Raw genomic sequence first — 12,848 nt, forward strand, 5'->3', positions numbered from 1 at the left:
TGCTGCTTGGTGCTCAACTCATGCTTATGTTTGATTCGAAAATGTAGTCGGAGGCTCTGTGTGATGCAATCGCGGAGCCTCAGAGGACACGCAGAGGCCAAACAGAACTCTGGCCAGCATCTCCATGCGCCTCCAAAATGTTGCAACAGCGGAGTGCTCAGTATCTCTCCACATTGACATGATTGGTTGACTGTAGGTGGGGGCGAGATGTCCTGTATAAACACAAACTCGTTTCCTTGACTTCAACCGCTCTGTGCTGACAACAGCTTTGCAAGACTTATGAATGCCTGACTTTTGCAGAGGCCATATCTCCCTAAACGCTGCACGGCCAATGGAGACCTTGGATTGACCATGCAGCGCTTTAATACTTGAGCCAGTTGGTGGTACTGTTGGTTCTCTCAGACCCTCTTCGTAAATTAAATAACAACAATCATCTAAAATATTACATTGTATTCCTAAAAATGTCGACTTCATTTGCAGCCTCGACTTGTTCAATTGCTTAATAGGCCTGGACAAACCATGGCACTTTATGCGTAAAGTAAATGATTAATTAGGCTGCCTTATTGAAATAAGAATTGGGTATAGCATATGTTGTAGGTGCAGAATAAATTATTTGATATTGAACGTACATTCGTTATGCTAACTTAACCTACAGGTGGTCGGTCCCTACACTGCGGCACTTCTGAAAGCCACCACTTGCACCAGCGTTGGCACTGAGCTTAGTCCCAACAGAAGCCGAGAGGAGGACAACAGGCACTTTTCAGACTGCCTTCTGCGGAACTAGTACTGTCTACATCATGTGTTGTCTCAGCGTATTTTTGACACACAACTAACCAACCTGAGAGCTTGTGTTTTAGCTTTCTTCTGAGTTTATGAGCTGTAATATTCTTATCTGAAGTTGTCTTTTCTTGTCCGGGAATCGGATCAATCAAGTCGATCGTCATTTATTGTGGCTTTTCAAGAAACAACAAAAAAGTTCAAGACGCGTGTTTTTGTTTTAATACTTTTGGTTAAGTTCACGTAAAGCCGATTGCGCATCAGTGCTTGGGGGTTTGAAAATACGGTTTTGCAAAATGGACTTAAACTGCAACTAACTCGGGGTACTTTTGCAGTGACCCAAGTATCAAGAATAATCGAAAGACTTGTTTTTTCCCCTACTTTTTTGGATAAAGATCAATCATGGAAGAAGAGGGGAAACAGAACGGCGTCCTCCACAGCACCAAAGAGTCGGACCTCCAGCAACGCTTGAGGCTCTGTGTTTTACATGAAATCTTGAACACAGAGAGGGATTACGTTCGGGTATTGCTTTTCCTTCAGTCGGTAAGTTTTTGTTCACGCTTTTGGCATTAACTGAGCTTGTGTTAGTCTGCTTGCCAAACATGGTATTTGTATTGTTCAGCTGTCACATATCACAAAGTAATGGCAACAAACACCTTCCGAGAAAGTGAAGGCAAGGCTGGCTTTCTACAGCTGCTGGTTGCACCGAGAACACAATCCAACATCCTCTCTTTGGTTTTAAACTTGTAGCTTCACCTTTCTGTTTATGGTAGCCTGTTAGAGCGGCGCTTTTCTGGATTTAATGAGGTTTTCATTTGGGGGAACGGTCACTTCACCCGCATGACAATTTGGGCTAGCTGAGGAACGCTCAACTCTGTTCTCAATATAGCGAGGCGGAGTTAAGTATTGGTAACAGGTCGCACCATTTGCTAGCAACAACGTTGAATCATCATCATCATCAGCCGATATTTGTCAATTCTGAAAACGCTCACCTGTATGTGTAACGGATGTGAAATGGCTAGCTAGTTAGCGGGTACGCGCTAGTAGCATTTCAATCAGTTACGTCACTAGCTCTGAGACTTAAGTAGTGTTGCCCCTTGCTCTGCAAGGGCCGCGGCTTTTGTGGAGCGATGGGTAACGACTGTGCTTCGTGGGCGACCGTTGTTGATGTGTGCAGAGGGTCCCAGGTTCGCGCCCGTGTCGGGGCGAGGGGACGACGTAAAGTTATACTGTTACATTGGTGCCGTGACCCGGATCACTGGTTGCTGTTGAAAGGGGGGTGAGTGTAACGGATGTGAAATGGCTAGCTAGTTAGCGGGTACGCGCTAGTAGCATTTCAATCAGTTACGTCACTAGCTCTGAGACTTAAGTAGTGTTGCCCCTTGCTCTGCAAGGGCCGCGGCTTTTGTGGAGCGATGGGTAACGACTGTGCTTCGTGGGCGACCGTTGTTGATGTGTGCAGAGGGTCCCAGGTTCGCGCCCGTGTCGGGGCGAGGGGACGACGTAAAGTTATACTGTTACATATGCATACCTGTATGTTTGTCCCATGAAAGTAATGGTTGCCCATGAGTGCTTGTCATTTATTAGCCACCAGTTATTCACACTACTTTACTTTAATAACATATGTTGGTTGTGTATATTACATTTGTTTTTATTAACTTTAATTCATTACGCAATCTCATATCCATAGATCTGCTGCCTATGCTGTCTGACAAAATCACTATTTTTGTGAATATCAATACCCCGCTAAGCAACTCTCTTGATCACGCATTCTTCTGTATCTTACATAGCAGCCATAAAAGAAACACAAACTGGACAAGTAGCCTTGATTATGTTCATTGTAGTCAGGTATCACTTTTTCTGCGCTAAACTATGTAGAACATTTGCCAGTTGGAAACTACAACTCCCTACTACATCGCACAGTTCAGGCATGATATGATTTTATTTCAAGAGAAACTGCAGCGTGCATTGAGCTCACAGGAAGAAAAAAAAACACAACAAAATGGAATTCGAATAATTCAACTGACATCAGTTGTGTGAAAAATAACCAACATTTGGTTAATCACTCAGCCCTACAAGATACCATCTGATCAGAAGATGCGTAATTGTATCCCATCAATTTAGAGACGTTGTTCAGCTGATTCTGGTCTGTTTATTGGCTACGATACTGTCTATGACTGGTCCGCTCCTCTTGTCTGATTCAGAACCAGTGGGTGGGTGTCTGCTTTGATCCTATTCTGACCATGATGGCATGCCAGGGCGCTATTTCACTACCCACAAGCCATCTTCTTAGCAGGTCTCAGTGACGCTGCTAATGGCTTATGTCGGCCTGAGTAATTTCGAAGTGTGGCATCCTATGGCTTGACGCACACACACACATAATACACACAAACACAAACATCTCCTGTTGTATCACTTAATGTTTGTACCTTTTATCCCTTATACTATATTCTGAAGCTATACTTCCTGTACTGTGTAGATAACTCCCGATTCCTCTACATACATCTAAATGTTTGCATGTAATCGTATCTAGTGAACAGCCATATACGGGGCTGTAGTATGGAGTGGAGATGTAAGACATTGGGTAACTTGTACATCACCGACAGATCTGAGGCCCGTATCATATTGGACCGTTCCAGATCTTACAGCTCTCTTCCCTGTCCAACTGATCTCTGTCACAGTGGACACACATCAAGACTTCCAGATGGCCTCTACAATCTGTCCCAAGATGTTATCTCCAGCACGTCACCTCTCGACATGACACCAACCACCGAGTCCCAATATCCACTTCAGAAAAGCTCCACTCAAAAACCCCACTCGCGCAAATGCAAACGCACATTAAAGAGTGGGGGTGAACATAATTGTGGCAGCAACAGCGGACTGACTTGAAAAGAGCTAAGTGCTCATAAAAGGATATTTAAAACCGATTTCAATACGCGTTCAGCGACCTAGGTCGGGAACACCCAAATGAGATGATTACAAAGACCCTCCCCTCCAATTGGACATGCTTCTTTACTACTGGGCCAATTAAAAGGTCCTGATTTCAGAGGACAAGATGTACTGAAAAAGCTGTACATTAAACTAACCCAGATCTAGTTGAATGTTCAGGGTTCTCACATACAGACTAGTAGCAACATGAGATGCATTGGTCACTATACCCTGTCATGATGGAACCCTCCGTTTTTCACTGAATCTTGATAAATTAGGGGTCCAAGCAGCATGGCTGCAATTAGTAAAATGTTTTACGTCTTGACATGGTTGTAGAACCCATTGAGTAAAATTTTCATTTGGTTTTCCAATTATGTTAGAAAGCACAGCATCGTACAAGATTTCCAACAACCCCAAGACAAAGTGTCATGTATCGAGAGACTTCTGTCAGAAGTTTTAAATGGAACCAAGCTCGTCAGACCTACAGACAAGACAACAGTGTCTGGTCTCTTGTCTTTGAGAGGACGTCTCTGGTTCAGTCTTCCTGTCTGCGGCTTCATTTTGACGGAGCTGAGGAGAGACCGACTAGCCTCCCCGTAGCAAGCCAGCTTCCGCCTATGTGAGCCTCTCAATGAGCTGTGAACTTCACAGCCCTTAAAGCAGAAGTGAGCGAGAGGAAAGGCACGAGACCAAAATATGACTTTGTTGGCGATGCGCACGGCAGAGAGAGGAGGATTGTGGGGGAAGAGGGTAAGATTATAAGGATAATTTTACGCCCCGCTGTGGACCGGCTACAAAAAGGGGATTTCTTAATTTATTTATTCAATTTCAGGCCATGTCACTTGTATCTGCGATACACTCAAGTGTTTCATCTCTACTGGTGGGGGAAGTGGAGCGAATTGAAAAGGTTGTGTAGGTAACCTGACAAGTATAGTGATTGGCCGTGTTATTGATACAAATCAAATGTTATTGGTCGCATACACATGTTTAGCGGGTGTAGTGAAATGCTTGTGCCTAGGGTTGCATATTTTGGGGAATATTCAGAGGTGGAAACTTTCATTGGGAATATAGGGGAATTAACTGAAAAATATGCAAATTAATACCATTTAAATGTAGATGTTTTTGCATTGGATATATTTACCATAGCATATGGAGACAGAAACAGAAACCTTTTACCTTATCATAAGTATACATACTTTCAAATTATTAAATCCTTCTAATAGGAAAAAAATGTAGTATATGACTTGACTCTTCACATGGGATGATTTCACTGAACAACAAAATAAAGGGAATATTGAATGATCCATCGCATCTCCCAAAAACATTTTCAACATACATCTGTAAAATGATGGTCTAGAAACTAAAGCTTTGGTTGTCTTCCTCTCAGGCTTCCATGTCTTCTCCCTGGACCTCCTCAATGTCCACCTCTTGAACATCAGACTCTGAGGCCTCATCTTCACTGTCACTTTCCAACCTTGTTGAGGATGGCTTGTTGTTAGGCTCAAAAAGCTTCAAATTTTCCTGGATGGCCACTAATTTTTCAACCCTTGTATTGGTCAGCCTGTTGCGTTCTTTGGTGTTCCCAAAGAAGGACCAGTTGCGCTCTGAGTTGGCTGATGTTTGTGGTATTTGGAGGATGATGGAGGCAACAGGAGAACGAGACGGATTACCAGGACGCTTACTCAAAGCATGCGCAGACCAACTGTCAAGTGTCTTCACTGACATTTTCAACCTCTCCCTGACCGAGTCTGTAATACCTACATGTTTCAAGCAGACCACAATAGTCCCTGTGCCCAAGGAAGCGAAGGTAACCTGCCTAAATGATTACTGCCCCGTGGCACTTACGTCGGTAGCCATGAAGTGCTTTGAAAGGCTGTTCATGGCTCACATCAACAGCATCCTCCCAGACACCCTAGACCCACTCCAATTCTTATACTGCCCCAACAGATCCACAGATGACGCAATCACACTGCCTTCCTCACCTGGACAAAAGGAACACCTATGTGAGAATGCTGTTAATTGACTACAGCTCAGTGTTCAACACGTGCCCACGAAGCTCATCATTAAGCTAAGGACTCTGGGACTAAACACCTCCCTCTGCAACTGGATCCTGGACTTCCTGACGGGCTGCCCCCAGGTGGTAAGAGTAGGCAACAGCATGTCTGCCACTCTGAACCTTAACACTGGGGCCCCTCAGGGGTGTGTAATTAGTCCCCTCCTGTATTCACAGTTCACCAACAACTGCGTAGCCAAACATGACTCCAACACCATCATTAAGTTTGCTGACGATACGACAGTGGTAGGCCTGATCACCGACAACAATGAGCCGGCCTATAGGGAGGAGGTCAGAACTGGCAGTATGGTGCCAGGACAACAATCTCTCAATGTGAGCAAGACAAAGGAGCTGATCGTGGACTACAGGAAAAGGTGGGCCGAACAGGCCCCCATTGACGGGGCTGTAGTGGAGCGGGTCGAGAGTTTCAAGTTCCTTGGTGTCCACATCACCAACAAACTATCATGGTCCAAACATACCAAGACAGTCGTGAAGACAGCACGACAACACCTTTTCCCTCTCAGGAGACTGAAAAGATTTGGCATGGGTCCCCAGATCCTCAAAAGGTTCTACAGCTGCACCATTGAGAGCATCCTGACCGGTTGCATCACCGCCTGGTATGGCAACTGCTCGGCATCTGACCGTAAGGCGCTACAGAGAGTAGTGCGAATGGCCCAGTACATCACTGGGGCCAAGCTTCCTGCCATCCAGGACCTATATAATAGGTTCTGACGAAAGCCCATAAAATTGTCAGACTCCAGACACCCAAGTTATAGACTGTTTTCTCTGCTACCGCACGGCAAGCGGTACCGGAGCGCCAAGTCTAGGACCAAAAGGCTCCTCAACAGCTTCTACCCCCAAGCCATAAGACTGCTGAACAATTTATAAATTTGCCACCTGACAATTTACATTGCAGCTACTTGCTGTTTATTATCAATGCATAGTCACTTCACCCCCACCTACATGTACAAATTACCTCAACTAATCTGTATCCCCGCACACTGACTCGCTACCAGTGCCCCCTGTATATAGCCTCATTTTTCTTATTGTGTTACTTTTTATTTTAGTGTACTTGGTAAATATTTTCTTAACTCTTGAACTGCACTGTTGGTTTAGGGCTTGCAAGTAAGAATTTCACGGTAAAGTCTACACTTGTTGTATTCGGCGCATGTGACAAATAAAGTTTGATTTGAGCCTCAGGTCCACAAAGTCCCTTCCACCAGGTGGCTGCTGAAATATGTTGGTACGACTGCCATATTGCATCTCCATCCCAAAGCCCTTGCTTGGAAGTGTATTTCGCCAGACTAACAAGAACCTTGCCCTCATCCAGGCCAAGAGGGTGAGACATGGTAGTGATGACATCATAGGCCTTGTTGATCTCTGCACCAGTCAGGATGCTCTTGCCAGCATACTTGGGGTCCAACATGTACGCTGCGGCGTGTATGGTCTTCAGGCAGAAGTCTTCATGCTTTTTGATGTATTTCAGAACTGCAGTGTCCTCTGCTTAGAGCAACAGTGAAGTGGGCAGGGCAGTACGGATTTCTTCTCTTACATCTGCAAGCAGAGTCTGAACATCAGACAGGATGGCACTGTCTCCTTCAATCTGTGCATTGGCTACTGCTATAGGTTTCAGGCTGCTTACCACTCTCTCCCAAAATGCATCATCCAGGAGGATCCTCTTGATGGGGCTGTCCATATCACCAGACTGTCATATGGCCATTTCTTTGAGAGACTCATTCCCCTACATGAGACTGTCAAACATGATGACAACACCACCCCAAATGGGTGGTGCTCTTATTCTTCTCACTTTGCTTGGTGAGGTAGATTGCTGCTATGACTTGATGACACATACCTAACCATTTCATTTGGCTCTCTTGTAGTGTGCATCCATTGTTTTCAGTGCCATGATGTCCTTTAGGAGCAGATTCAATGCATGAGCAGCACAGCCAATGGGTGTAATGTGAGGGTAGGACTCCTCCACTTTCGACCAAGCAGCCTTCATGTTCGCAGCATTGTCTGTCACCAGTGCAAATACCTTCTGTGGTCCAAGGTCCTTGATGACTGTCTTCAGCTCATCTGCAATGTACAGACCGGTGTGTCTGTGCTCTTTTAGAATACTGGTTCAGGGGTGGAGATGATGTGGTTAACTGACTTGCCAAGATAAATAAATAAAACACCATTTCAACACTCGAGATGGGTGTGGTGACCAACTTAGGACATAAACATGTATTGTTATGCAGAACCATTGACATTTTTTTTGAGGATTTAATGTTAAAACCAGTTTGGCCATGCACATCTACAGTATCTCCATGTCCTTGTGGATTCAGATTACTCTCTGGCTCTCTTCTGCCACACTAGCTTACAATCAACCTACCAGAGGGTGAAATGGGGGTCTTAGTTGCACAACTGACTGACCTTTGACCTCTTGAGCTGGTGGTTGTTGCATCCAAATTACTGTTCCGATTGGGGTGTAGTTGAGAACATGCAGAGCAGTTTGAGGTGAACACACACACACACACACACACACACACACACACACACACACACTCTTTCACTCATAGCGAAGAGAGAACCATTTGATGCCCATAGTTGTGTCACTTTGCTCATGTTCGTACTTCATACCCAGATGTAATGCCAGGAAAGCAATGGTCTATTTTGCTTTTTCATCATAGCTCTAATATAAGCACTGGTGCACTTCTACTACAGTCACAAAAGGACTGCCATTTTCCTTTGCTTAATAATGGAGGAATGATCGAGACCATGCAGCACTTCAGTGTCGATACAATTCACTGCAAAAGTACCTACCACCCTTTTTCCGTGCCCTCATCCATCCCCTTTTTTGCTCTGTTAGGCTCTTCTTTTTTTTTTTACCCTCCTCACAATGGCTGAGCTGGCCCCTTTTGTGACTTCTGCTTTTCCTCTTCCCCTTCGGGCCTGGGCCTGTATCCACAATGCATCTCAGAAAAGGTCAAGACCAAAAAAAGTTTAGATGGAAACTGAAAAGTCTAAGCCTTTTTGGTGAAACACTGGAATAAATCCTGTATGGAAATGCACAGGTAGGGGCGGCAGGTAGCCTAGCCAGTAACCGAAAGGTCGCTGTTTGAAATCCCTGTGCCGACTAGGTGAGGTACTGCAAAGGAAAGGGATGATGCTCATTGACATGGTTGCAAACGATTGGGAATAACCATTTACGATGAGATGTGAACTTTAGCACGCTCCAGACAACCTCTGTGAATGGGATTGTACGTAATGTTGCAATAGTGAAACATTTTATAATTTTTGCACTTTTCTTACTCTGCCAAAATCCCCAAGTATTCTTTTAAAGCTGGGCGATCTGACAAAATTCACATTGGAAATGTTAGTTATAGATCTGTTAGTTATAGAGCTGTCATTGAAAGCAAGTCTAAGGAGAGGTAGATTGGTTCTATGTGCTCTATGTATAGGTTTCTCGTTCTTAAGTTTGTTTTTGCATCTTACTTTTGGTTTTGTACACTGCTTCAAACCGCTGAAAATAAATATTATATTTTCGGTTATGAAAAAACACAAATTAACAGCAACAATAAATGAATGGTGAAACATCCTAAGACAAGTGTTACAGAAGCATAAAACCACCAAAATAACATTTTACAGTGGTCTGATCCAATAGGATAGAACATATTTGGGATACATTTCAGATGAAACAGTGCCACAAGCCAATCGGATATCTCACAACCACCCCACGTGCACACAAGGCATAGTACGCTACCCAGAGTTCCCTTCATTAGCCAATATTTCACCCACATCACTCTGTTCAACAAAATCCCCAAATGGTCCCCAAACCTTTTTAAAAGTGTCCTGTTTACCCTTATCTTTTCCATTGTTAGGCAAGACGACATTTCCCTAAGCCATTGGGCAATACTAGAAGTGTTCACACTTTCACAGGCAAGAGCTATCAAGCGTTTTGCTTACAACAAGCAATTTTAAAAAATATTTTTTTAACCTTTTATTTAACTAGGCAAGTCAGTTAAGAACAAATTCTTATTTTCAATTTCGGCCTAGGAACAGTGGGTTAACTGCCTTGTTCAGGGGCAGAACGACAGATTTTTACCTTGTCAGCTTGGGGATTCAATCTTGCAACCTTTTGGTTACTAGTCCAACACTAACCACTAGGCTACCTGCCACCCCATATCTATAAGTGTTTGCACTTGGTTCTTTTAGATGAGGATTGATTGTGTACAACCCCAGGATGAACACTTTGGGATAGAGAGGAAATTTTACTGATACTATTTGGGATATAATATATTCTCCTCCTTCCAAAAATCTTGAATATTCTCAGTCCCACAGACAACGAAACATAGTCCCTTTTTAGAATGATTGTGCTTGTAGCATATATCTGGAACTGTACTATTAAACTTATTTCACTTTGCAGGGGTTACATATGTTTGCATAAACTAATTGTGTTGCAGTAGTTTTGCCCAGTATTCACATTCTGAGCCGTGTTACATATACTACTCCACACTCCAAGACTGTCCTCCTGAATATCTTCCTTCCAAGAGTTCAGTTTGTGTGCAGAGGATTCGTTTGAGCCAGACTCTAGCATATTGTATAGAGCTGAAATTCTAACCTTACCATTACAATGGGCTGAGATTGTATTTTCTAAAGTGGATAGAAGGGGTTCTGTTAGGTTTTGGTTTTGGGCAGCTGTGAGGAACTCTTAGCTGTAAAAATTAAAATTAAAAAAATTAAAAAAAGGTTTTTCTAGGAATGTCATATATTTCTTCAAATGACATAAAAATACCTTCTTTATACAGGTCTTGAACTTTCCTTAAACCCTTGCTGGCCCAGCCCGGATCAGCTCTCCCAGGAGTGAAACTGTGGTTTCCCCAGATAGGACTAAAACATGACAAAGAATGCATTTCACCAAAGAACTTCCGCACCTCATACCAAACGTTGATCGTATTATTGTTTTAGTGTCTTGATATCAGCTGAGTACATGTAGAGGTTAAGGGGTCATTTGGGTACAACTGAAGACATTTCAATCTCCATCCACGAAGGGAGAGACTGAGGTAAAATAGTTCATTGCCGTGCGAAGCTGAGCTGCCCAGTAGTACCACTGGATATTAATGCAAATGGAGCCCCCCTCTGTCATACGGTAGGTACAATAAGGACAAGCGAACTCTGGGATGTCTGTTATTCCAGATAAATATAGTGAACATCTTTTGAAGCCTTGTGAAGAGGGATGTTGGAGGTGGCAAGAGAACATTCTGAAATCGATACAACAGTTTTGGAGGACATTCATTTTCACAATGTTAATCCTACAAATTAAAGATATACAGTAGGTAAAGAGGACCATCTATCGATTGAGTTATTGAATCTACGACAGGTGCATAGTTAGTTGAGACTATGCAGTCAATCTCTGGCACAATATGAATCCTGAGATATGTGAAGCATTCCGTAGCATTAAGAAAATAAGTCAGAGGTGTAGGTCTGTCTTTTTCCTCCTTTAGCATCATAATTGAGGATTTTATATTTATTTTGTATCCCGAGAACACCAACTCTTTGATAAGGTCCAGAAGTGCAGATATTGAATTGCACAAGTCTGTAAGAAACACAATTACATCGTCTGCATAAAGGGAAATTCGATGTTCCATCTGATCTATTCTGATACCTGAAATATTGGGGTGGCACCTAACCGCTATGGCTGGAGGCTCAATGGCTAGGATGAACAGGAGAGGAGAAAGAGGGCAGCCCTTCCTAGAACCCCCGCAGATGTCGAAAGTTTTAGATACCGTATTAGTAGTAAGGATCTCTGCATTGTGATTTTGTATTTAGTATCATTATCCATTTACAAAAGCTCTCACCACAACGAATTAACACTTCAAAGAGGTAGGGCTACTCAACCCTATTGTAGGCCTTCTCTGCGTCCAACGACAGGATCGCAGTGTCTGACGACCCAATTTAGACTGGAAGCAGAACATTTAGCATTCTCCTAACATTATTAAATCCTTGACGACCTTGAATAAAGCCATTTTGGTGTCAACCCACCACATCCGGACGAAAATCCTCCAACCTCCTCACAAATGCTTTACAAAGAACCTTAGTGTCAGAATTCAAAAGTGAAATAGCACGATAGGGATCCCGTTTGGTATGCAGGTTTTAGGAGCGGAGTGATCAGAGCTCTCAAAGAAGGGGGCAGGAGACCATTTTCGTAAGATTCCAAAATCATCTCCTGGAGAGGAGTGCACAGTTTGTTCTTAAATTTCTTGTAGATGTCAATGGGCAGCCCATCTGGGCCAGATGCCCTCATACTATCAATTGCATTGGAAATTTCCTCAACATTCAGCTCGGCATTAAGAATATCCTTATTGGGAAACTCCAATCTTTCAGATGAATCTAAAAATCTAGCCTGGGTATCAGTTTCAGGAGGATACTCTGATGCATATCATTTTTCATAAAAGGATTTAAAGGTATTGTTCATCTCCCGAGGGTCTACCGTCACATGCTGAATTGAATTGATGCTGTTTGATTCGCCAGGCCAACAGCTTCCCAGCTTTTTCACCCTGGTCATAATATGATTGGTTTAGTCTCAATAAGCTTGCTGCAGCTCTACCCGCAGAAATTATATTATATTGAGCAAGAGCAACTCCGTGTGTGTACCTGTGGAATTAGTGTGGGAAATTTCTCTCTCCAGAATTTTTTACATTTTGGTTTTAAGTCATTTCATTTTTTGATTAGTATTTTTTGACTCGGAGCTGGTGAAATTTATAATTTTACCCCTTATGAAAGCTTGAAAGGCTTCCCGTCGAGTACAACCTGAGGTCTGTGTTGTATTAATTGAAAAGTATAGGTCAATTTGCTTTCTGTCCAATGTATTCTGTAAAACTTGTATCTTGCAGCCATTTAGGTTGGAAGAGCCATTTAGGTGGGACACCTACTAAATTGGAATCGGAATATATAAGCGATGCTGAAGCATGGTCAGAGATGACAATGCTATCATAAAAGAAATCTTCAGTTTGAGCGTAATGCTGCTGAGATCAAAAAAAAATGTAGATTCGGGAATAGGTCTGGTGAGTGCTACAGTAACAGGAGTATTCCACATCTCGTTTCATTT

The 12,848-nt window shown here is 43.1% G+C and overlaps 1 protein-coding gene across 1 annotated transcript in view; it reads left to right on the forward strand.

The window, feature by feature from the left end:
• The first annotated feature begins 701 nt into the window (after window positions 1–701).
• Window positions 702–12,848, forward strand: part of LOC129860454 (phosphatidylinositol 3,4,5-trisphosphate-dependent Rac exchanger 1 protein-like) — a 131,177-nt gene continuing 119,030 nt past the window's right edge. The window contains exon 1 of the mRNA XM_055930846.1: window positions 702–1,320. Coding sequence (XP_055786821.1) covers window positions 1,180–1,320 — 141 coding nt within the window. The 5' untranslated portion in view covers window positions 702–1,179. The remainder of the gene's footprint in view (window positions 1,321–12,848) is intronic.

Source organism: Salvelinus fontinalis, chromosome 8 (assembly GCF_029448725.1).
Source record: "Salvelinus fontinalis isolate EN_2023a chromosome 8, ASM2944872v1, whole genome shotgun sequence".
Classification (NCBI taxonomy): Eukaryota; Metazoa; Chordata; class Actinopteri; order Salmoniformes; family Salmonidae; genus Salvelinus; species Salvelinus fontinalis.